Raw genomic sequence first — 27,042 nt, 5'->3', positions numbered from 1 at the left:
AGTAGTAAACTACAGTGCCTTGCAAAAGTATTTGGCCCCCTTGAATCTTGCAACCTTTCGCCACATTTCAGGCTTCAAACATAAAGATACGAAATTTCATTTTTTTGTCAAGAATCAACAACAAGTGGGACACAATCGTGAAGTGGAACAACATTTATTGGATAATTTAAATTTTTTTAACAAATAAAAAACTGAAAAGTGGGGTGTGCAATATTATTCGGCCCCTTTACTTTCAGTGCGGCAAACTCACTCCAGAAGTTCAGTGAGGATCTCTGAATGATCCAGTGTTGTCCTAAATGACTGATGATGATAAATAGAATCCACCTGTGTGTAATGAAGTCTCCGTATAAATGCACCTGCTCTGTGATAGTCTCAGGGTTCTGTTTAAAGTGCAGAGAGCATTATGAAAACCAAGAAAAACACCAGGCAGGTCCGAGATACTGTTGTGGAGAAGTTTAAAGCCGGATTTGGATACAAAAAGATTTCCCAAGCTTTAAACATCTCAAGGAGCACTGTGCAAGCCATCATATTGAAATGGAAGGAGCATCAGACCACTGCAAATCTACCAAGACCCGGCCGTCCTTCCAAACTTTCTTCTCAAACAAGGAGAAAACTGATCAGAGATGCAGCCAAGAGGCCCATGATCACTCTGGATGAACTGCAGAGATCTACAGCTGAGGTGGGAGAGTCTGTCCATAGGACAACAATCAGTCGTACACTGCACAAATCTGGCCTTTATGGAAGAGTGGCAAGAAGAAAGCCATTTCTCAAAGATATCCATAAAAAGTCTCGTTTAAAATTTGCCACAAGCCACCTGGGAGACACACCAAACATGTGGAAGAAGGTGCTCCGGTCAGATGAAACCAAAATTGAACTTTTTGGCCACAATGCAAAACGATATGTTTGGCGTAAAAGCAACACAGCTCATCACCCTGAACACACCATCCCCACTGTCAAACATGGTGGTGGCAGCATCATGGTTTGGGCCTGCTTTTCTTCAGCAGGGACAGGGAAGATGGTTAAAATTGACAGGAAGATGGATGCAGCCAAATACAGGAACATTCTGGAAGAAAACCTGTTGGTATCTGCACAAGACCTGAGGCTGGGACGGAGATTTATCTTCCAACAGAACAATGATCCAAAACATAAAGCCAAATCTACAATGGAATGGTTCATAAATAAATGTATCCAGGTGTTAGAATGGCCAAGTCAAAGTCCAGACCTGAATCCTATCGAGAATCTGTGGAAAGAGCTGAAGACTGCTGTTCACAAACACTCTCCATCCAACCTCACTGAGCTCGAGCTGTTTTGCAAGGAAGAATGGGCAAGAATGTCAGTCTCTCGATGTGCAAAACTGATAGAAACATACCCCAAGCGACTTGCAGCTGTAATTGGAGCAAAAGGTGGCGCTACAAAGTATTAACGCAAGGGGGCGGAATAATATTGCACGCCCCACTTTTCAGTTTTTTATTTGTTAAAAGAGTTTAAATTATCCAATAAATTTTGTTCCACTTCACGATTGTGTCCCACTTGTTTTTGATTCTTGACAAAAAAAAATTAAAATTTTATATCTTTATGTTTGAAGCCTGAAATGTGGCGAAAGGTTGCAAGGTTCAAGGGGGCCGAATACTTTTGCAAGGCACTGTAAAGTGACTTGTGACAAATTTGTGCCCGACAGGAAAGTACATGGCAGGCTGCACCTTGTGAACACAGTGTGGAGCACCGTTGGAGGTTTGGAGCATGGACGTTGACGCCAACTCAACGGCCGGCGTTGAAGGACCACCGGCACTTCAGTTAGTTGTGACAGTGTACCTGCTGCTATGGTTAGGACCAAGCCTCAATTTCATTTGCGCGTTGTCTCGTCCATCTTTTCCTGGAGAAAAGTTCTCTTTTGTGTCCTGAGCTGCAAAATAAGCTAAATGTCACCGCTGACTATTGATGTCCAAGGAACAAGTACTGTGTAAGAAAAAGTTGAGTGTTTTTGAACTGAAATTGAACTTTGTTTCTAGTATGGAATCACTGGCATAAATGATACAGGGTTGTTGTTAGATTCTTCTCAACCTTAAAAAAAAGGTAATGTTTGTATATCAGCTGTCTGTCCCCCCAAAAAAGAGGATTTGTGATAGTTAATAAAGAAAAATCAACACATGTGCAAGACTTTGGTTTACGCCAGTTTAATTATTACATAATGTGACCAAATACAAAATACATCTGATTTAAGCAGTTTACCAACCACTGTGTCCTTGTGCTAGATAAAAGTGGAGGTTTACACAAAATAAGGGTTGAGTATACTTGTAAGAAGATCCCAATCTAATTGAATTAAAAACAACAACAAAAAAACAAAATCATTGGCCAAAGAGCTAAAACAGTCTTACAAAACATTCCAAAAAATGACAGGTGCACATCCCTAAAAGCTTTAAATAAGTCAGTACAAGATTGCAGGGGCGAATATTGTGTCAACACAGAATAGTTCATCTAACTAGCAACTATTCTTCATACATTAAATGAATCACACGCAGTCTAGTCAAAACATTTGAAGATACAATGATAGAAATGAGGCCACAGAATACACACTTTCTACATCATATAAAGATATACCGAATATATAATTTAGTAAAATGGTAATTCTCTGCAAATGGGCTTCATCGGGCTGAAGATGCTTGCTACGACACGTCTGCAGTTGGCGGGGCAAAACTATTTACAGCAAATGCCACAGTGGGTCAATTTCCCGCACTTTTAGGATGTTTATGTGAGCCCAGTGGAAGGTGCTCGAGAAATCGGTTGAGGTAAAGCACGGTAACTCATACTCGGGTTACCCAATTGCATACAGAACTAGATCCGCTGCCAATTTTTTGATGGCCACTACGGAAAGCCTTGAGTATTTTTTATTTTTTTACTATCCTGCTTAAAGGGAAAGACGGCACCTTTATCTTATCAGTCATTCTTATTGTCTGATGCGGATTTAGAGACAAAACAGTTTACACGTCAATGTTTTATACATAGATTTTGCTTACATGAGAAATCTAGTAACAGCTTGAACAGGTACAGTAGCCATACAGCATGTGCAGTGGCGGGTCTAGGATTTTTCTGAACCGGGCCAAGAATTTAACCCTCAGGGGCGAAGTGTCTCTGACATATTTATTATGTGTTTGTTTGAGCAACAAGGCAATACGCAGATTATCCTGCATGTGGCGGTAAAAACATCTTTGCTTAAAACTGTCAAGCAGAGATGAACCAGTAAAGTTGTTAACAATTTGTATTTAATCGTACGTTGTGCAGGTAATGATACAATACATGGAACAATAATTTTAAACACTTTTTTGAAAAGCCATTTTGAACACAAAAATAGTGCTGTACTGAATAGTCGATTAACTCGAGTAATTCGATTCGGGAAAAAAAGATTCAAATTACACTTTGCTGCTTCGAGTGTTCGTTTAATTACCATGGCGTTGTAACGGGTTGTTTTGAAAGTGTTTGTATTTAGTTTTATTGATTTGGGTGGATTCTCTGCCCTCTACTGGTGACAGCGAATATGACATAACTCATTTTACATGGCTGAATCCAGCTGCTCCCTGTTAAGACCAACATGAGCTAAGTTTTTGTTTGAGCTAATGTTTTTTAATGCATTTATAATTTAGTTAATAGGTATATTTAGCTGTTTTTTGGGGAATATTTGCTTGAACCATTTGTTAAGAGCATTGTTAAAAAAACATGTTGCCGTTGTATAGCATTTACGCTGCTGTCTTTTGCTATGTAAGTTAGCTAATTTTTCTTAGATCCTCTTTTTTTTTATACCATTTGAGGCTCAGCTCAGGTATTTTAATTTTTTATGTCTCTTATTACTCTTACTCGATTATTGAAACTGACCAGATAATCGATTAATCGACTACTAATATAATCGATAACTGCAGCCCTACACAAAAAGCAGCATTAATATTTAACATACCCTAGAATAGGCCTGACCGATTTTGAAAAAAAAAAAAGGTCATCGCAATTTTTGTGGGGGTTTGAGATACATTGCGATATTGAAACATTTTCACCAAGTAACTTGAATAGCTCTGTTTGAAATAGGCCTGAACGATATTGGAAAACATTTTCATTGCGATATATATTGCCAAGGTTTTCCACACTTTTTGCATTAGTGCGCCTAACTTTTTTCTTAAGGTGCACCAGCACCAAAAAAAATGTAGGTGTTTTTATAAGATTCATATCATTCATTCATTCATCTTCTGAACCGCTTATACTCACAAGGGTCGCAGGGGTGCTGGTACCCATCACAGCTAACTCCCGGCAGAAGGCGGGGTACACCCTCAACTGGTTCCCAGCCATTCACAGGGCAAATATACTAGTCCTTCGAAAAAAATTAGCATATTGTGATAAAGTTCATTATTTTCTGTAATGTACTGATAAACATTAGACTTTCATATATTTTAGATTCATTACACACAACTGAAGTAGTTCAAGCCTTTTATTGTTTTAATATTTATGATTTGGGGGGTGGGGGGGGGGGTGATCCCTATCTAAAAAAAATTGCATATTTCATCCGACCAATACAAAAAAAAAGTGTTTTTCAATACACAAAAAAAGTCAACCTTCAATTAATTATATCAGCTATACACTCAATACTTGGTCGGGAATTGCAGAAATGACTGCTTGCAATGCGGCGGGGCATGGAGGCAATCAGCCTGTGGCACTGCTGAGGTGTTATGGAGGCCCAGGATGCTTCGATGGCGGCCTTAAACTCATCCACAGTGTTGGCTCTGGTGTCTCTCAATTTCCTCTTCACAATATCCCCCAGATTCTCTATGGGGTTCAGGTCAGGAGAGTTGGCAGGCCAATTGAGCACAGTAATGCCATGGTCAGTAATCCATTTACCAGTGGTTTTGGCACTGTGAGCAGGTGCCAGGTCGTGCTGAAAAATGAAATCTATCTCCATAAAGCTTTTCAGCAGATGGAAGCATGATGTGCTCCAAAATCTCCTGATAGCTAGCTGCATTGACCCTGCCCTTGATAAAACACAGACCAACACCAGCAGCTGACATGGTACCCCAGACCATCACTGACTGGGTACTTGACACTGGACTTCAGGCATTTTGGCATTTCCTTCTCCCCAGTCTTCCTCCAAATTCTGGCACCTTGATTTCTGAATGACATGCAAAATTTGAGCAACAGTCCAGTGCTGCTTCTCTGTAGCCCAGGCCAGGCTCTTCTGCCGCTCTTTCAGGTTCACAAGTGGCCTGACCTGGGGAATGCGGCACCTGTAGCTCATTTCCAGCACACGCCTGTGCACGGTGGTTCTGGATGTTTCTACTCCAGACTCAGTCCACTGTTTCTGCAGGTCCCCCAAGGTCTGGAATCGGCCCTTCTCCACAATCTTTCTCAGGGTGCGGTCACTTCTTCTGGTTGTGCAGCGTTTCCTGCCACACTTTTTCCTTCCCACTGAGGTGCCTTGATACAGCACTCTGGGAACAGCCTATTCGCTCAGAAATTTCTTTCTTTGTCTAAGCCTCTTGCTTGAGGGTGTCAGTGATGGCCTTCTGAACAGCAGTCAGGTCGGCAGTCTATCCCATGATTGCGGTTTTGAGTAATGAACCAGGCTAGGAGTTTTTAAAAGCCTCAGGAATCTTTCGCAGGGGTTTTGAGTTCATGTGTTGATTCAGATGATTAGGTTAGTAGCTTCTTTAGAGTACCTTTTCATGATATGCTAATTTTTTTGGGATAGGGATTTTTGGTTTTTGACTTTTTTTGCCAAAATCATCTATATTAAAACAACAAAAGGCTTAAACTACTTCAGTTGTGTGTAATGAATCTAAAATATATGAAAGTCTAATGTTTATCAGTACATTACAGAAAATAATGAACTTTATCACAATATGCTAATTTTTTGTGAAGGACTAGTACATATCCACACAACCATTCACGCACACACTCACACCTACGGACAATTTGGAGTGTTCAATCAGCATCCGTGCACGTTTTTTTTTGGGAGGATGTGGCAGAAACTGAGAAAACACACGCACGCCGCCTTCATAATGTGAATTATTTTTAAAAAAAGAATAACGTAGAAAAATACTTGTCTTTATTAAATGCTTCCTTGAGTGAGTCCACTCAAATTCACTCACTCTGCCGAGAACAGCCTCTCACTTACACAATGAATGACGAGCCATAGCACACTTCAGACTGGGCTACCGCTTGTGTGCAATAAGCTTAACGATGATTAACACATTTGTGCCTTTGATCATAGAGCTACAGAGTCTGCTCTGGCCTGATCAAAGCTACAAACCTGCCAATCATTGTTAACTTGAGGTACCAAACACCAGCTGCACTGGTGACCAAGAAAAAGTTTGGTTGCACTGCGTAGCAGGAGGGAGATTGAAAGGCTGTGGAGCTGTACTAGCATGAAGCAGAAAAACAAGTTTGCGTGTTCCAAAAAAATAAAATTAAACTCGCACGTTCTTGCAATACGAGTATCCGCGCAACGCAGTGACAACATTCAAACGATATATCGTTCAGGCCTACTCTATAAACAACATTCTCTCTCATTTTGGAAATGAAGGATTCACCATTACCATGCTTTGTGCTAAAATGGGACCTTAAGGGTCCATTTAAATTAAAACCGCCACTGAGCATGTGGGCATATTTCTTTTGTGCTTCTTTTTAACTGAGTTATAACAGCGTTTACGTGCTGCTGCAGAGCATGCTGTTGTCACAAAATGACGTGCTCATAGACTCATTTAACATCATTTATTTTTATATTACTTCGCATTAGAGGTGTAAAAATTAGGCATTTGCATACTGAGAAGTGGATACATAAGATAATTTTTCATTACCTTGGTTGTTCACTGTTTGGTCGATGTTCTTATAAAGGTCGACCGATAAATACATTTTTTCCCCCAAGATCGGCCTTTATCAGCCATATTGGCTGGATAATAGGATAACTCATGTTCACTATTATATCTTTGTTCATTGTGATTTTGCACCACCTAGTGTTATAAAATGAAGTAAAATAAAAATTTAATTTGAACTTTTACATTTACAGTGATCTCTCGTTTTTCGCAGCAGTTAATGGGGACCAGAACCGCCGTGATAAGTGAAAAACCGCGAAGTAGCACCCACCACCCACCCCCAAAAAATGTCTTTTTAATTTTTGTGTGTGTTCAATGTATTTATTCAGATTTAGCATTGGAAATAGATACGGCAGAAAACACAGACAAGACTGAAAAAGCAGTTTCTGCTCTTGCACCCCTCTTTAAAATAAACTGCTGTATTGTAAGCCAAAAGAACTGTTGTGTTTGATAGAACAATGTTTATATGTTGCAATAGCAGATTCATGGTGAATTAAGCCCCCGAACCATTATTAATTTGTCCGTTTTACCCTGGAAACCCCTGTTTACAGACGTCGCGCAACCGCTTTTGTTTCAACCTAGCCATAAAAAGAAGGTAAGTAATCATATTTATTATTCATAATGTCTCATTTTTAGCTTTGAATCATTAATTGAAGTCTAATATTTAGTTTTTAAAAAATGACTTCAAAAAATTATTCACTCGCAAATTTTAAACAAATTATGTCACAATGAAAAAATTGGCGTCTGTAAAAAAAGTCACGGATATCTACGTCATAACTATCGCTTAATTGTATTTTTTTTTCGTTACTGTCGCATTTACCTTTTTTTTTTCGTTACTGTCGCATTTTCCCCAATATTTTTAGATGATAAAATTTCAATCCAAACAAAGAACAATTGAAAAATAATGTTTAAAAGGGTAAATATATGAAAATGAAAATCTCGACCACTCCTTGTTGTCTGCGATTTCTGCATCGCGACCCTTGTTATATATACCATATTTCACCCATAAAATGCAAAAAAAAAAATCTGGCTGTGGCCATTCACAGCTGTGTTTTGACACTCGGTGATACATGCTACATGCAGTTTTTGGATCGAAACAAGCTAAGTATGCGATAATATCTCGTTAAAGTCGTGGTGTCTGTAATTCTGCTCTCGCCTCCAGATAGGGTTTTGCTGTTTACATTTTTTTTTTTTTTTTTTTTTTAAATGGCCTCCTGTTCAAAATTTTTCTTCCCCCAGAAAATTGAGATTTTAAGCTTTCCAATGATGTATCACACATGCATATGGGACAATTTTGAGATTTGGCCAAATTGGGGATCTCAGAGCGGAACTTTAAGTCACCTGAGTGTTTGCCGCCATACATATAAGACATGTTTTTTTCCACTTTTTTTAACATGTATTTATAGTATAATAATAAATAAAATAAAATAATGTATGTGTCTATTTTAATAAACGGTTTTTAAAAACTTCAAATGTAATAATTATAAGTTTTAAACATGTTACTGTCCCACTGAAGTTTTTTTTAAACAAGTATAAAAATGCTTGTCTTTATTAAATGCTTCACTGAGTGAGTCCACTCAACTCTGCTCCATGTCCTCACTTACACACAACGAGTTGCCACAGCATCTGTTTAACAAGTTAAACAATAATTGCCGCATGTGGCGCTTTGATGCTGAGGCTTCCAGGGATCTGTGGCAAGATCAAACTGAAGACGTCTATCAATCATGTTAACTCTAATATGCAACTCCAGTGCATTGTCTGAAGAAAAAAAGAGCAGGGAAAGGGAGAGTGAAAGTGAGACTACGTGATTTTTTTTTTTTTCCAAATTGAAAAAAAATCCACTATGGACTGAGGGCGCAAAGTTTGAAGCGCGAAGTAGCGAGGGATCACTGTATATACGCAATGAATGTTTCAATTGCTTTTCATTATCAACATGCCTTTTTAAGTATGGGCCTCAAATACCAGCCCACAGAATCGACTTTAGACCTTAGCCAATCAGCTGATTTTTTTTTTTAAATGATATCTGCATCGGCTTCTTCAAAATCCTATATCAATCGACCTCTTTTTTTTTTAGTTTTTTTTATACTGGGTGTTGTCTGTCCCTTTATCAAGATCCATGTGCTTTTTGTCCTTACAGATGATTTTTTTTTTCTCATGCGCGTATTGCTTGTTGGCAGATCTAGTTCCATGTCGGTAGTTTGGATACCCACGCGCCCGCCCGCCCCACCACCGCACACTTGGCGAAAACTACAATGGCCAAGTTGCTAAGGGTTAGGTCCTTTGGGTCAATGGGTTGCACGTTTTATCTTTTTCATGATGTGAGCTGCGAGGTGCAGCAAAGGCAACCGGGAGTACACGCGCACGATTCCGCTCGAGGCGGTCTGAATGAGGTTTGCGGATAATACATTCATAGTGTGGTCGAGGCACAGCTGAGGGACAGGCTGACATCTGAAGGGACGCTTCCCGAGTTAGCAATCTAAGGCACTCAAATGACAACATGGCACAGCTAACTCAAAGCAAACAGAAGAGGAAAACGAGCACCACACACACACACACACACACACACCGAGTTACGCCATAAAAATGGACCATACAAACTCGTTCACAGTAGCACAAAAACAAAAAGAGAAGATCAGATGCTTAGTGAGTTGAGATTTGCTCCCTCAGAGAGAAAAAGGCATCGTAGCTAAAGACTGACATCACGGTCGCCGGATGTACGCTCACATCTCCTGGAGAGGGTGGCTCATTTCGATGCGCTCCCTCTTTACGGCCGGCTCGCTTCGGGATACGTCGCCGTCGCTGCCCAGGTCGCTCATCTCGTCGGAGAAGGATACGTCTGAGCGGGACGAAAGGCTCTGTTAAAATCACGCCCGTTGTCTTTTTTGTAATAGTATTTTGTATTACCTTTCTCCATCAGCGAAGGCATCATGGAACTCAGGTCACTGAACTGTAATGTAAAAAGAGGACAATTCGTGTGAGTTAGTTGTTGGCGCGAGCAGTGCAGTTTGCTTCTCTCACCTCCCCCATGACGGCAATGGGCGTCTCTCCGGTGGCCTGAGCCACACGGTGCTCCACCAGGTAAAACATATACTCGTCGTACAGCAGGCGGATCAGGTGGAAGGAACCGAAACTGGCGGCGCTGCGCAGAGTTAGGTCTCGGATCACCATGGAGCTGTGAAGAAGGTCAAATATTACAACAAGGAAAATTTACAAAAGTGCTACAGCCGTCACAATTACGACATGAGACTATCATGGGCATTAATGAATGCATATGACAGATGTCATTAAGTGTCATCCAGCAAATTATGTCACTAACTCCATTTATGTCCAGCGCAGATCTTTTACATCTATTCAAAAGTGAGATAATTTTCCAGATGAAACAAAATGACATCTGTCATAAGCATTCATTAATGCTCATGGCAGTGTCATGTCATAATTATGATGGTCTTATGGCAGTTTTATGGGGCCACTGTCAAATAAAGTGTTACCAAATACCAGAGCAAGCAATTATTGAAACAACTAGAAGAGTAACTGAAGAAATAATTAGCAGAGAAGATGAATTTTGAGGCATGTTGGACAACAACAGTGTTACCGACAGGTGGCAGCGTCTCCCCCTAGGGAGCAGTGATGCCCAAATGAAGCTTCTTGAAGCAATGAAGCTTTGCAGCGATTGGTTCGGTAACACTTTACAATAAGGGTCCCTTAATTAACATTAGTTAATGCACTTTTAGACAATAACAAATGTTTAAATAACATGACAATAATTAATTTAATCCCTTATCTAACAATTACTAATATATTAATTAACATGAGTTAATGCATTAGTTAATGCATTTTAACACAATAACTAATGTTTAAGTAACATTAAAATAATTCATATAATCCCCTTTTTTTAACATTTAGTAATATATTAATTAACATTAGTTAATGCATTAGTTAATGCAGAACCAGACAGTAACTAAGAGTTTGGTCAAATTAAAAAAAAAAAAAAAAGGCCTATATAGGGTTAGGGTTTGTTAACGTAAGCATTTATAATTTCTTAGGTAATAAACACATGTGCTACACTTTACAATAAGGGCCCAAAAAGCATTCAGTAATGGTTAATAAAGGTTAGGGGGGGGGGACTTAAGCATTTCTAAATTTCTTAGTTAAGGGACACATGTGCTACACTTTACAATAGGGTCCAAAAAACATTCAGTAACAGTTCATTAAGGTTAAGTGATACTTATGAGGTACCTTCACGTGAAATAATACCATACTTAAAGTTAGGTTATAATTAGAGATGTCCCGATCGATCGGGTCCGATCACGTCATTTTCAAAGTATTGGAATCGGCAAAAAAATATCGGCCATGCCTTTTTAAAAAAAAATTATTATTTTTTTTTAATTAAATCGTTTTCTAATTGTATTTAACGTTACAGACATAATATGTTACACTCATCCAGAGTCTTTAGTTTAGGCTTAAGGTAGGTTTATCAAATTTATCCCGAAAACGGCAGTAATTAATTTTTAAAAAAATGTATCACGTTAAAATATTTAACACAATTAATGCATGCACTGCACGACCCACTCACGCATTGTCACGCTCAATCTGTAATGGCGACGTTTTACCTATATAGAGAAATAAAAGGCAACGTAAAATGAGTAGAGTGAATTTTGGCAGCCTTTGGAGCCTTTTTTTAATTGGCAAAAGCCTTACAATCCCTCTCCCTACGATTAGAAGCAAGGTAGCAATTGATCTTTTTCTTAACACCTTATGTTATTTCCCAACGCAGAGAAGATATTATCAATTGGTAGCACTACGCACAGTCATTGTTCCACTTCCCATCATGGATTTGGGCATGGCTACAGTATCATTTACTGAAAGCTCAACAAATACACTAGATGGCAATATTTAGTCACAATATAGAAAGTCACAAGTCTTTCTATCCGTGGATCATTCTCACAGAAAGAATGTTGATAATGTAAATGCCATCTTGAGGATTTATTGTCATAATAAACAAATACAGTACTTATGTACTGTATGTTGAATGTATATATTCGTCCGAGTTTTATTCATTTTTTTCTTAATGCATTGCTAAAATGTATATGATCGGGAAAAATTATCGGAAATGATTGGAATTGAATCGGGAGCAAAAAAAAGTAATCGGATCGGGAAATATCCGCTAGTTTTCTAGACTAATACCGCTCATTTCCACGTCAAGTTAGTAGAGTGGGCGCCCCTTACTATCATGTCAACTGCTGCTGAGAGTCGTGTGTGTCAGAAGAAAAGGCAGGGGGAGACGGGAGGGGGATCAGCTGCTCGCAACTGCAGAGTGAGTGAGCAGGACGAGTCTCACTCACAGGAGGGGGGCGGGGGATAGACTGACCTCTCATGATCCCAGGCCACACAACACAAACTCCTGCTTCCAAATAAATTGTATTTATGAAATTAACAGATATTATTAAATGTTGTTGTTCAATAATATATTTAATAAAATAACGTAAAAAACGTAACACATTCTTTTGTTTGATGTCGGTGGGGGTGGGTGGGGGGTTGGGCTGATGGGGTGGTTCGCCCAGGGCGCGAAAGTAGCCAGGACCGCCACTGTGTTTATGCATTAACTAATGCATTAACAAATGCTTTAACTCATGTTAATTAATATATTAATAAATGTTAGATAAGCAATTAAGGTATATTAATTATTGTAATGTTACTTAAACCTTAGTTATAGTTATTGTCTAAAAATGCATTAACTAATGTTTATTAAGGGACCCTTTTTGTAAAGTGTTACCATTGGTTCAAAGCTTCATGGTGGTTCATTTGGTCTTATGACAGTTGTATGATGCCGCTGTCAAATAAAGTGTTACCGGTTAATATCTTTTGGTGTAAATATCCCATAATACAGCGAGGACAGCTGCGGCTTATAGTTTAGTGCGGCCTATCTATGAACAATGCCGTTTTTGTGCAAAATTTGAAGGGTGCGGCTTATAGTCAGGTGCCCCTTATAGTGCGAAAATTATGGTATGTGTTCGAGACAACTTTGGACAAAGCGAAAAGAGAATTCACAAACCCCTTTTTTTGCAAGTTAGTTGTCCAGCAGAAAATAAGGTTGCAAACAAATTATGTTCAAATATTTTGTTTGGCTAGCAATAAGTGATCATGTTTCAATGCCATTAAAGGCGATAGACATCCAACTCATTTTGACTGGGAGCGGTCCACTGGCCACAGTCCCTGAAAGGTTTAATGTAGCTATGCAGTATTTTTCTTTCACTCCGGCTTACCTGTAGAAGGACCACTTAAGGAGGAACTGGCGTGCCGCCTTGGGGAAACTGGGGCTGCCCTGGTGAGGCTTGAGGACCTCCGTGACCACGTTGTCCAGCCAAGTAGCCCACTGGTCCAAAGAACTCTGCTGCTGCAGGGTGACTTTAAAGTCTTGCTCCAGACGCTGGACCACGCTCTCGTCGCACTGACACACCCACGACGCCTGTTCCTGTGACACACACGATACGAACGGTCAACGGGCGCACACAGTATTGAGCATTCCATACCGGCCGGCCACTACCTGAACGTTTGCAAAGTCCACCCGGTTGAGGTCAGAAAGCATCTGGTTGATCTGCGAGGTGTTCTGGAGGACGGCGCGCGCCGCCTGAGCCAGGTGGTTGAGGCTGGTGTAACGTCTCAACGTCTGAGCAAAGGCACTAACCACCGCCACCTACGAACACATTTTTTAAAAAAACTGTCTCTACAGGGTTCAACAAGCCAACTTTAAGACTTTTTAAGACTTTAAGACCATAATGAATAAAATGTAAGACCCATTTCACATCGATACTAGCGAAAAAATGTGCGAAATATTTAAAGGAAAATTGGAGGCCCAGAATTACTTGCAAAGTATTTGAATTTATTCCCAGTTCTTTGACATCGTGATCCAAAATACTTGTCAAGTAACGCGGGCAGACAGGTGGACCCAAATGCAGGGAAAGGGAAGCGAGGCAAAAAGGTGGTGCAAAAGTAATTTAATTAAAGCCGACAGAAAAACAAAGTACAAACCAAAACTGAGGTGATCCCAAAAAACACAGTAGCCAACAAAACCCAGGGTATTGGCAAAAGGCTGGTCTCAAAAAACTTACTAGGCAGAGGAACACAATGGCTGGGCGTAGGAACGTACAAGAATCAACGTTGGCATGAACGAAGACATTGACAATGACGCAACAAGGAGTGAAAAGAAACTGGGAGCTTATATACACACACAGACAAGGGGTAACGAGACAACGAGGAACAGGTGGTTAAGACAGGAGGATGAAGGTTGGAGGATACCCTTGGAGCAGGCATAACAGGTGAAATCAATGGGCAATCACAGGGACACACTAGGAGGGAACCAACACAAAACCTAACAATACTTAACCTAACCAAAACAATAGAACTTTCGCTTTTATGAATCAACATGTAAACTGCAAATGGCCAGAAATCATTAAATTGCTCCAACCCATGTATATAACTACTGTAAACGGTTCCGTCAAGTTTTCTCTGCTATGAATATGCTAACAAAGCTGTCAACACATAACTGCGCACGGACAGCAAAACCTGTTTGTGTTCGATAAATTCTGACCAGGCAGCACAGGTAGTTCCGCTTTGTAGTTCGGTTATAGCGTCCTAAAAAAATCAATCAATAGATTTTAAAACCTTTCCAAATTGTATTTAAGACCTTTTATGAAATTTTAGGATAATTTTAGAGGGAACCTCGGACTTAAAAGTCTTGAAGGCTCTAATAATTAGAGCGCCACAGTTGTTCTCTTTCGCTAAAATGTTATTGGAAACGTATAAAATATTGGCATTGATTTAAAAATCTATAATATTTAGTATATGTTTTGAGCTTTAACACAGCTATTTTCTGCTTTAGGTACATCCCAAACATCTGAATAATGTTTTCCTTTTACAAAATAACAAACAACAAGACAAATAGAGCTTTTGATAGCAAAGTAACAATTTATTTACACATAACTAACTGAGAGATGACGTTGTTGTGACCGCGACGGCCGGGGTTAACTTTTCCTTCATCGCCGCCTGTCTCATAAAGATGGATTTTTTTGAGTCTTTCCAGCACGGACTCAACGACATCGTCCGCTGCACTGGTGGTCCCGGTCGTTCTGCTCGGTCGTCCAGCTCCTGGTATCCCGGGCTTCCTGCTGGTTGTTCTGCTCGGTCGTCCGCCGCCTGGCATCCTGGACGTCCAATCGGTCGATATCCTCCGGCGCCCCGACTGTGCGGCCGGCCGTTCGTTCCGTTGAATCGGGTTGGGGGTCTTACCAAATGCACTACTGCCCTCCTATGGCCAGTTTTATTGCTTTAAAATGGATTTTGAGCTTTGTGCTTTGGAGCTAAGTTGAATCAGAACCTAGAGATGTCTCTTATTAAAAAAAACTTCAAAGACATATGAATATGTCTTTGGGACACTGAAACAATTAAAAATAGAACGTATTCATACGTTTTTGGGAGCAAATGAGTTAACCACATTACTCACGTAGCATAAAACACCCTTATTTGATATTACTACATTTAAGTTTTTTCTTAAGGCATCTTTAGTATGTTCTGTCTGTATGCATCTAAATGAAACAACCCGAAAGCGCACGGTAGTACTTTGTCAAATTCGCCTCTTGTAGGACGTTTCGCTGGTGTAGCACATTCCGGTTTTGTCATACGCTCGTCTCATCCCGTCTTTCCTGTTCATTTTGCCTTTGCTGCTCATTTTGTGAAATATCGACAGTCCTGTCATGCTCATTAATGTTCCTCTCGGATTCAAATTGAAAGGGTTGAACAGATGACATGTTTATGTCATTAGTGTCATACTCAGGAAGCCCGGCAGCGTAACTACGTTACGTCAACACCCTGCGACGTCAACAACAATGGCGACCTACTAGTTAAACTAATTTTACAAATTGTATAATAACGAAAACATCAAGAGGGGTTTCACGATCAAATTATTTGAACTCATAATAACGTTCATCTTTTAAGAACGACAAGTCTTTCTATCCTTGGATCCCTTGAAGACCTTAAAATCAAATTATTGGATTTAAGATTTTTTAAGACCTAGCAGATACCCTGAAACAAGTTCAGCCATGAAAAGTTTTGTGGTTGGTCTGTGAAAAGGAAAATAATTTTTCTTTTTTTTTTTCACCTTAGTGCGGATGATTTCTTGAGGAAAGCTGGTCATAGCGTTGGTAAGCCATCCCTCCAAACTCTTGGCAAAATTCCTGATGGCCTGAGTGAGAGTGCCTAGAGGAAACGAATGGCAAATAGGTCATTCTAAAATTATAGGACATTTTACATCCAATGCTTGAAATCCACCTACAGGGTTGGACAAAATAATGTAACCACATAACATTTTGGGATCACAATCATTGAACAAAATTGTTAAAGAATGGCATGAGGAACATTCTAATGAATTTTGAGCATCTGGTATGGCTTGCACAATCCCCAGACTTCAACATTATTGAGCATTTATGGTCAGTTTTAGAGATTCAATTAAAATGTCGATTTCCACCGCCATCGTCTCTAAAAGTCAGAGGGCATTCTCACTGAAGAATGGCTTAAAATTCCTTTGGAAGCAATTCACAAGTTGTATGAATCAATACCATGATGAATTTTAAGGCTGTAATTGATGTAAAAGGCGGACCTACAACATATTAAATTAGTTTTTGTTGATTTTTAAGGTGTTTCCATTATTTTGTCCAACCCCTGTATAAAACACCAAAACATGCAGTTTCTGAGTAAATTGACTTGTCCAGAGAGCAAATCTAGAAAAATAAAAGAAATGAATCCTTGAAAATATTTTTTAAATATAAAATAAGTCTGGAACAACCTACAAAATGCAGTTTTCCTCTTTTCTCAAATAGAGCAGTTGAAATGAAATTTACAATTCACCATGTAACGCTGATGGTGTCATAATCCTTTAATCATGGTAGATGAAGAAAGCAGTGAATCACATAATATGCTGGACTTGATGTCATCAGTTTTCAAAAAGAATGGCTCGAGCAAATTTATGTCCTCTCTTCTAGTTTTCATCATTTTACACAAAAAAAAAAAAGAGCCTTGATTGAATGTCTCACCCTACATCATGTAACCCTATTATGCATATTTTCTAGACTTAACAGCTACCTTCTACTCCAAAAGCTAACATTAGTACAGATTTGCAACACTGATACTGTGATTATGTCAAATATTGTAAACATCAACCCTTTTGGTGACAGCGGTCACTACAGTGGACAAGCTTTTATAGACATTCATATTTGTACAGCAATGACTATTTTTGGTCATTTGTTTTTGTTATATCATTTTTTACACTCAAGACCTTTAACCCTTTATAGGGAAAGTGACCCTTTGTAATTATTTTAATTAAAAAAAAAAAAAAAAAAAAAAAAAAAAACTTATTTATTAGCAATCTTTTTTATAAATATAATTATTCATTTTAATTATAAATCATAATGGTATTAGGATTTTATCCTTCTAAATAAACATATATATTGATACAATGTATACGTTCAAAACTAAACTATTGAAAACTGAAATTAATAAAAACAGGATTACCCACAAATTATGGCCGAAGTAACAATTTTAAATTGACTTTTTTATGCTACTTAACTCATTGCATGCCACTGATAGTGATAGACATTTCATTTATACCGGGAAGACTGGCTGTAACTGCTTAAAATTTCAGTGTCATTGATGGTGCGAGACCTCCAATCCATTTTAACGTCTCGTGCTGTCAATGAGTTAGAAAATAAATCATAATTCGTGCATGGACGGTGAAATAAATCATGATCATAAGTTTACAAATGAACTGTAAACTGAGCTAATCACGCCTTTGATCATTTATGACCTGTTATTGATATGAATATTTAGCAGAAAGTCTTATCTTTCAAGACTTTTGAAGACCAAATGTCCTCCAATTCTGGAATGACCAAAGTACCTATTTATAAATACTGTATGTACTGTATATTTATGAATAAATTCAAACAAAATATATAATAAACATCACCTATTTAAAGATCTTTCTTCCCCACAACAAACGTGTGAATTTCTATATTTTCACAATAGGCTTAGGAAGGAGAAAATTACTAACTGGGAACAGGGCGCAGCACGTCCGGGATGAGGATCTCCACCAAGGCCTGGTAGAGGATGTGATCGCAGCTTCTCATCCATAGTCGTACTGGTTCATATTTACACAGATTGAGCAGCTTCTCTCTAGGCAGTACACCTTCCAATTCATCATCACTGTGCACAAAGCAGACAAAACTTTTGAGGTTAAAATGATGAACATGTGATAAGCTCACATTATTGCCAAATGGTTAGCTACTTAGCTCACGGGTCAAAATCTGACAGCATGTTGAAATCAATGTGGGAAACTAGTTCAGTAATTTGTTCAATATAAATAAATTTATTTATAAAATTATCCAGTGTGATTACCCTAATTTTCGCACCTGACTATAAGCCGCAACCCACCAAATTTGGCACGAAAACGGCATTTGTTCATAGATAAGCTGCACTGGACTATAGGACGCAGCTGTCCTCACTGTATCATGGGATATTTACACCAAAAGATATTAACCGGTAAAACTTTATTTGACAGCGGCATCATACGACTGTGAAAAGACCAAATGAAGCACCATGAAGCTTTGAACCAATTGGCTGCAAAGCTTTATTGCTTCAAGAAGCTTCATTTGGCCATCACTGCTCCCTTGGGGGAGACAGTCAACCTCTGCTGCCATCTGCTGTCAACACTGTTGTCATCCAACATGCCTCTTAGCATGCATTGCAGTGCTACAGATGTAAATAACAATCAAAAATCATTTTCTTTGCTAAAAATTTCTTCAGTTACTGTTCCAGTTGTTTCATCAATTGCTAGTTATGGTATTTGCTAACACTTTATTTGACAGTGGTGCCATTAAACTGTCATTACACAATCCCAATTATGACATGTCTCTGTCCTGAGCATTCATGAATGCTTATACCAGATGTCATTCAGTGTTATCCGGCAAATGATCTCACTTTTGAATGGATGCAAAACATCCGAGATGGTCAAAAATTGAGTTAGTGACATAATTTGCCAAATGACACTTAATGACATAAGCATTCAGTAATGTCCATGATAGTGTCATGTCATAATTTTGATGATTTTATGACAGTCTTATGACACCACTGTCAAATAATGTGTTACCTAAAAAAAAAAAAAAAAATCAACAAATAAGCCGCACTGGACTATAAGCCACAGGTATCAAAATGAAGGAAAAAAGTAGCGGCTTATAGTCCGAAAATTACGGTAATTGAGCTATCCTGGTTGTGGTTTTCTTGATTTTTCCCCCTCTCACTCCCTCTCCCTACCCTTTGTTCGTCAGGCACTGTTTGCACTGTTTATTAAAATTAACGATGATTGACAGATGTTTAGGTTTGAACTTGCCAGAGACACGAACTTCATAACGCCGCATGCGTCAATCATCGTTTAACTTGTTAAACAGTTGCTGTGCAAACTCATTGTGTGTAAGTGAGCAGCTTGAGCTGATTTGAGCGGACTTAATGAAGCATTTAATAAAGCCAAGTATATTCTATTACTTTATTCTTGTTAAAAAATAATTCGTTGGGACAGTAACATGTTTAAAACTTATCATTATTAGGGCCCGAGCACTAAGCGTGCGAAGGCCCTATTGTTTTGCAAAGGATTTTTTTTTTTTTTTTTTTTTTTTTTTTTTTTTCAGGGCAAATGAAAACGGCCAATTTGGAGGCCTGAACATGCACGAAAAGTCACCAAAATTTGCACATACGTCCGGAAAATTGTAAATTTCGATAATTTTGCAACGTTGCAAAAAAATATAACAAAATGGCTCAGTGGCGCCCCCTTGAAATTTTAAAATTGGCCTATAACATTAGGGTCTGTCAGCGTAGAGCAATGAAATTTGGGGGGTCTATACCTTGTCCAAAACCGCTCCAAAAAAGCATTGACACGCATATTCCAAACCCAACAGGAAATCGGTTATTTTGGATCAAATATGAAATTTTTATCGATTTACAGGGTGCACATTTGAGACCTTTTCGCTGAGGGAGTTAGTTGGATCATCTTCAAAATTGGTGAGACTGTTCAGGAGACATATGAGATCTTAAGTTTCTAAAATGGTGTGTTTTCATTCACGGGTCTGACCTGGGCGTGGTGCCAAAGTCGGCCATTTTTTCGGCAAAACACCGAATTCAGTAAATGGCTAATAATTCCTTGACACAACTTTCAATCTTTTTCATATCTGCCATGTATATGCGGTATCCCACCCTTAACACGAGTGCATTGAAATATTACCCATTAGGTCTAGCGCCCCCTAGTGAGAACAGGAAATGCCTTTTTTTACGAGACAGGTTCCTCCTCCAAGGGAAAAAAATCTGTTGACCTCAAACCTGCATCAGGGGAGCCTTAAGACCTGTGTTCAGATGCCTGATGAAAAATATTGAGGTTTCGTTGAGGCGGAGGGGTCCAAACAGGAAAGTGAAAATGAACGTCAACAATTTGTCACGCAAAAAACTTTGAACAGTCATAACTCGGCAGATATACAACATATCTGCGCCAAACTTCCCGTGTTTGTTGAGAGTCATACCCTGAAGGTTCTTGTAGGGGTCATTTGCATCAACTCTACAGTGCCAACTAGTGGCGACAGAAAGAAGTTTTAAAAAAGGCCTTTCCTATTGGGTTTTTTCAACATAGAGCAAGGAAATTTGGGGAGTAGATACCTTATGCAAAACTGCTCCAAAAAGTCTCTTGCACCCATATTCCAAATCCAACAGGAAATCGGGTATTTTGGATCGAATGTGAAATTTTCATGGGTTCACAGTAGGAGTTTACATTTGGAGGCTTGAATATGCACAAAAACTCGTAAAAATTTGCACATACATGCGGCTTTAGATAACGTTCAATAATCTTGCAATGTTACGAAAAAATGTAGCAAAATGCCTCAGTGGCGCCCCCTTGAATTTTTCAAAAAGGCGTTTCCTATTAGGTTTTTTTAACAGAGAGTGATGAAATTTGGGGAGTCGATACCTTGTGCAAAACTGCTCCAAAAAGTCTCTTGCACCCGTATTCCAAATCCAACAGGAAATCGGGTATTTTTGATCGAATGTGAAATTTTTATCGGTTCACAGTAGGAGTTTACATTTGGAGGCTTGAACATGCATAAAAACTCACCAAAATTTGCACATACATGCAACTTGGCGTAAATTTTGATAATCTACAAAAAATTTTAACAAAATCGCTCAGTGGCGCCCCCTTGAAATTTTCAAAAAGGCCTCTCCTATTAGGTTTTTTCAACGTAGAACAATGAAATTTGGCGAGTCGATACATTGTGCAAAACTGCTCCAAAAAGTCTCTTGCACCCATATTCCAAACCAAACAGGAAGCCGGAAATTTTGGATCAAATGTGAAATTTTATCGATTTACATTTGAGACCTTGTCGCTGAAGAAAATAGTTGGATCATCTTCAAAATTGGTCAGACTATTCAGGAGACATATGAGATCTTAAGTTTTCAAAATGGTGAGTTTTCACTCAAGGGTCTGACCTGGGCGTGGTTCCAAAGTCGGCCATTTTTGGGCAAAACACCAAATTCAGAAAATGATTAAAAACTCCGTGATACAACGTTCAATCTTTTTCATTTCTAGCATGTATATGAGATATCCTAGCCTGAACACGACTGCATTGAAATATTACCCATTAGGCCTGGCGCCCCCTAGTGGGAACAGGAAATGGACTTCTTTACGAGACAGGCTCCTCCTCCAAGGGAAAAAAATCTGTTGACCTCAAACCTGTTTCAGGGGAGCCTCAAGACATGTGTTCAGGTGCCTGATGAAAAATATTGAGGTTTCGTTGAAGCGGAGAGGTCCAAACTGGAAGTGAAAATGACCGTCAACAATTTGTCTCGCCAAAAACTTTGAACAGTCACAACTCGGCAGATATGCAACATATCTGCGCCAAACTTTCCGTGTTTGTTGAGAGTCATACTCTGAAGGTTCTTGTAGGGGTCATTTGCATCAACTCTACAGTGCCAACTAGTGGCGACAGAAAGAAGTTTTAAAAAAGGCCTTTCCTATTGGGTTTTTTCAACATAGAGCAAGGAAATTTGGGGAGTAGATACCTTATGCAAAACTGCTCCAAAAAGTCTCTTGCACCCATATTCCAAATCCAACAGGAAATCGGGTATTTTGGATCAAAAGTGATATTTTTATCGGTTCACAGTAGGAGTTTACATTTGGAGGCTTGAACATGCACGAAAACTCTCAAAAATTTCGACATACATGCGACTTTGCATAACGTTCAATAATCTTGCAACGTTACGAAAACATGTAACAAAATGGCTCAGTGGCGCCCCCTTGAAATTTTCAAAAAGGCCTCTCCATTTAGGTTTTTTCAACGTAGAGGGATGAAATTCGGAGAGTCAATACCTTGTACAAAACTGCTCCAAAAAGTCTCTTGCATGCGTATTCCAAACCCAACAGGAAATCGGGTATTTTGGATTGAATGTGAATTTTTTATCGATTTACAGTGTGCACATTTTACACCTTGGCACCTAGGGAATTAGTTTGATCATTCTCAAAATTGGCGAGACTGTTCATGAGGCATATGAAATCTTAAGTTATCAAAATGGTGTGTTTTCATTCACGGGCCTGACCTGGCCGGGGTGCCAAAGTCGGCCATTTTTTCGCCAAAACACCGAATTCGGAAAATGACTGATAACTCCCTCATACAACGTTCAATCTATTTTAAATCTGGCCTGTGTGTGAGGTATACAAGCCTGAGCACGACTGGATTGAAATTTTACCATTTGTGCCTGGCGCCTCCTAGTGGGAACAGGAAATGCCCTTTTTTACGGGACACACTCCTTCTCCAAGGGAAAAAAATCAATCTACCTCAAACCTGCATAAGGGAAGCCTTAAGACCTGTCTTCAGGTGCCTGATGAAAAATATTGAAGTTTCGTTGAAGCGGAGGGGTCCAAACAGGAAAGTGAAAATGACTGTCAACAATTTTTCTCTCCAAAAACTTTGAACAGTCATAACTCGGCAGATATACAACATATCTGCGCCAAACTTCCCGTGCTTGTTGAGAGTCATACCCTGAAGGGCCTTGTAGGGGTCATTTGCATCAAACCTACAGCGCCAACTAGTGGCAATTGAAAGTCACTCGTTTTTCCAATACATGTTCAGTTCTTTTCAGGTTGGTCATTGTAGTTTCAACAGCTATTAAAATACTTATTTACGGCCCATGTCCAAGTGTCTCTGTCTGTTGCCGTGACGACCCTTTGTTCGCCATTTAAAGGAAATATTTTTTTCCAGAGACTCAGGCAGCTTATAGAGCCACAATATTTGGCACACTTGGTCGAATTGGCCCACTTAGAAGATTAATTTTGGGTTTTGAATAAGGGCTTGGCTGCACAGCTCAGTAGTGGCTCCTTTTTTGTAGTACTCTCTCCAATAGGGGTTTTTATCTCTTGGGTGTGGGATTGTATATAGGCGACTTTCGAGCATGTTAGGTTCTAATGAGATGATTAGAGAGGAGGATCTGCCACCACCCTGACCTGCACACAGTCCGAGTTGCGTGACGTCCGAGTTGCGCTAGATTGCGAGGGCCCGTTCAGTCCTGCTTGCAGGCCTAGTTACCTTTGGAGTGCTTAAAAACCATTTATTAAAATCTATATATACATTTTAAAAAATATATACCATGGGAAAAATATTGAAAAAAAAAAGTTTGATATTTATCTCTTTCCAATGCTAAATCTGAATAAATACATTTAACACAAAAAAAATTTTTTTGGGGGGGGGGGGGAGGGGGGGGGGCTGTGCGCTACTTCGCGGTTTTTCACTTATCGCTGCAGGTTCTGGTCCCAATTAATTGTGAAAAACCAGGATCACTGTATATCGTGATTTGTGGCAGGCAAATAGTTAAAATAAAACATCTTTTTTACCCGAGTGCGATTCTCTGAAAATGGACATCCGTACAGTACAGTAATTCTAAGGTTTATGTTTTGTACAACTTATTTATGATAAACCATAACATGATGTAGGGCTAAGTGTAACAGAAGAGAGAAAAAAGGTTTTGGGAAAAGGTGAACATGCTTTGATGGCAGTATTTTCATTGTCGGTGCATCCGACAATGAAAATACTGCCATATTTGCTGGACATTTATGGCTTTGAATGTACAAACTAAATATACATCTACAAATAGCAGTTCTGAATAGAAAAATTATGTAAACAAGACATAGTTAGGAACAAACACCAAGTAAAAGGTGCATATAAAAAGAGTGTTTAATACGCAGCACGACACTAATGTGATGCAAAAGGTTTTTTGCTTTTTTTTTTTTATTTTTTTATTTAAATAAATATTGCACAGAGAAATATTTTGTTGTTTACAATTATTACAAAGCATCGTGCACCACCAACTATAGCTGTGTCAAAAGTGGTAAGCTGCTAACCGCTAGCATGCTAATTGCAAATTGCTAACACAAACAATTTCTGCTTTCTAACTCTTTGGCGATGAAAAATTACTCATCTGTGTCAGTGGTGCCTACAGGTTGAGTTGACAGCACATTAGATGTTGAGGTAAAATAACTTTCGGTTGTAGCAGCTTTCCATGCAGCAAACACTCGTGAACATAGTGCAGTGTGTTGCGTTTAGGTCCAACTCCAAAAACGAAGACAAATAAATTACCTGCTTTAAGGTGCGTGGGATGCAGGATTACACATTTGAATGAAGGAATGTCCTGCATAATGCAGGACATACAGTGGTATGAAAAAGTATCTGAACCTTTTGGAATTTCCCACATTTCTGCATAAAATCACCATCAAATTTGATCTGATCTTTGTCAAAATCACACAGATGTAAAAACAGTGTCTGATTTAACTAAAACAACTCAAACATTCATAGGTTTTCATATTTTAATGAGGATAGCATGCAAACAATGTCATGGGGGGGATAAGTAAGTGAACCCTCTACCTAAGGTGACTTAAAGAGCAATTGAAACCAATTTTTACCAAACAATTCAAACAAACTCAGGTGTGTGCCCAATCACTGAAGAGTGGTTTAAAGCTGCCCTGCTCACTATAAAACACACACCTGGTAAGAATAGTCTTGATGAGAAGGATTGTCTGATGTGGATCATGGCTCAGTCAAAAGAGCTGTCTGAAGACCTGTGATCAAGGATTGTTGATTTGTACAAAGCTGGGAAAGGATACAAAACCATCTGTAGGAGTCTGGATGTTCATCAATGGACAGTCAGAGAAGTTGTCTACAAATCGAGAGAGTTTGGCACTGTTGCTTCTCTCCCAAGGAGTGGCCGTCCACCAAACATGACGTCAAGAGTTCAGCGATGAATACTCAGAAAAGTAAAAAAGAACCCTAGAGTGTCTGCTACAGACTTACAGCAATCACTGGCACAGTCCAATATCTCTGTGCACATATCAACTATATGTAAAACTATGGCCAAGAATGGTGTTCGTTGGAGGACTCCACGGAGGAAGCCATTGCTGTCTAAAAAAACATTGTTGCTCGTTTAATGTTCGCAAAAAGGCACTTGGACACGCCAGAGAAGTTTTGGCAAAATATTTTGTGGACTGATGAAACCAAAGTTGAATTGTTTGGGAGTAACACACAACGTCATTAATGGAGGAAAATTGGATCAGCTCACCCACATCAACACCTCATCCCCACCGTAAAGCATGGTGGAAGGAGCATCATGATTTGGGGCTGTTATGCAGCGTCAGGGCCTGGACAACTTGCAATCATTAATGGAAGAAACAATCTAAGTCTTTCAGGATGTTTTGCAGGAAAACCTGAGGCTGTCTGTCAGACAGTTGAAGCTAAAAAGAGGATGGATGCTGCAACAAGACAATGATCCAAAACACAGAAGTAAATCAACTTCAGAATGGTTTCAGAAGAACAAAATACACGTTCTGGAGTGGCCGAGTCAAAGTCCAGACTTGAACCCCATTGAGATACTGTGGCATGACCTAAAGACAGCGATGCCAGACATCCCAGATTTCTGACTAACTATTGCAGTTTTGTAGAGAAGAATGGGCCAAGATTGATTTGCCAGACTGATATTATAAAATATTGAATGTGATGGTTCACTTACTTAACCCCCTGCCCCCGTCATTGTTTGCATACTATCCTCATTAAAATATAAAAACCTATAAATGTTTGGGTGGTTTTAGTTAAAGCAGATGCTGTTTTTTCATCTGTGTGATTTTGTCAAAGATCAGCTCACATTTGATGGTCATTTCATGCAGAAATGTGGGAAATTCCAAAAGGTTCAGATACTTTTTTATACCACTGTATGGCCACCCAAATTAAAGTATTCAAATGGAAATTTTCTTAGACATTTAATAATGTAGAAAATCATGTTTAAACATGACGCCACAACAAAGCCCCTTACAAGTGCAGCCATTTTCTGACGTCAGTTATACCAACCTTCATAAACATCGATAGACTCATGCATAGGTGGATGTCATAATGAGTTTTAATCATGTAACGAGGAAAGGCGGGAAATCTGGTTATGCTAACAACTGTTTGGCTAAAATATTACTAGCAGTGATAAAATGTCTGCCCACATTAAGGGCTGCCGTTTCCCGGAAACACTAGCTTTTAGTAGCATTTTTTATTTAGTTGTTGTTCATTTGTTGCCTGGATTCAGTGTTGTTGTAAGTGTTAATATTTTAATATTCCTGTGTGGTGACTGTAAAACAGATTATTTTCAAAGCAACTCTGGTTCAGCTACTACCGTATATGAGTTAAACAAGATGCTTTCCACTGGGATGCACATATTAAAGGTGTTGTCTGACCCTTTATGGTATGATCTTGAAAACCTCAAAAGTATTTTCAATTTTTATTATTATTATTTTTTTTTAATGAATTGCTGTTCTGTATCTGAAACGATCTCTGCCAGTCCTCACAGTTCAAATGAAGGGGCCGTCTATCGCCCTTAATGGCATCTATTAGTTAATTGAGGGGTGGGGTGAGGGGTTATAAAACTGTTTCCCCATTATAATTTGGGGGAGGGAGAATCCGCGTGTGTGCTGACCTGTTGGGGATGGTGGTGCTCCCGTCACTAGATGGCGCTGTTGAGTACCAAAAGGTCTGCCAGAGTTTCTCAATGTAGTAGAACTGAAGATTCATCACCACATCCAAAGTGGCCTGCAGGGAGG

The 27,042-nt window shown here is 39.2% G+C and overlaps 2 protein-coding genes across 7 annotated transcripts in view; one reads left to right on the top strand and one right to left on the bottom strand.

Moving 5' to 3' along the window:
- The window catches only part of fcho1 (FCH and mu domain containing endocytic adaptor 1), a 109,185-nt gene extending 105,447 nt beyond the window's left edge, over positions 1–3,738 (top strand). The window contains exon 27 of the mRNA XM_057841082.1: positions 1,679–3,738. Coding sequence (XP_057697065.1) covers positions 1,679–1,707 — 29 coding nt within the window. The 3' untranslated portion in view covers positions 1,708–3,738. The remainder of the gene's footprint in view (positions 1–1,678) is intronic.
- The window catches only part of rfx2 (regulatory factor X, 2 (influences HLA class II expression)), a 79,115-nt gene continuing 53,727 nt past the window's right edge, over positions 1,655–27,042 (bottom strand). For all 6 annotated transcript variants that reach the window (XM_057841091.1, XM_057841096.1, XM_057841090.1 and 3 more), the window contains 8 exons: positions 26,919–27,031; positions 17,944–18,095; positions 16,000–16,097; positions 13,390–13,539; positions 13,109–13,317; positions 9,864–10,017; positions 9,750–9,792; positions 1,655–9,681 (listed from right to left, as the gene is read on the bottom strand). In XM_057841091.1, the coding sequence (XP_057697074.1) occupies positions 9,566–9,681; positions 9,750–9,792; positions 9,864–10,017; positions 13,109–13,317; positions 13,390–13,539; positions 16,000–16,097; positions 17,944–18,095; positions 26,919–27,031 (1,035 nt within the window). In that variant the 3' untranslated portion in view covers positions 1,655–9,565. The remainder of the gene's footprint in view (positions 9,682–9,749; positions 9,793–9,863; positions 10,018–13,108; positions 13,318–13,389; positions 13,540–15,999; positions 16,098–17,943; positions 18,096–26,918; positions 27,032–27,042) is intronic.

Source organism: Corythoichthys intestinalis, chromosome 7 (assembly GCF_030265065.1).
Source record: "Corythoichthys intestinalis isolate RoL2023-P3 chromosome 7, ASM3026506v1, whole genome shotgun sequence".
In the NCBI taxonomy this organism is placed as follows: Eukaryota; Metazoa; Chordata; class Actinopteri; order Syngnathiformes; family Syngnathidae; genus Corythoichthys; species Corythoichthys intestinalis.
This window is presented reverse-complemented; position numbering and strand designations above follow the sequence as displayed.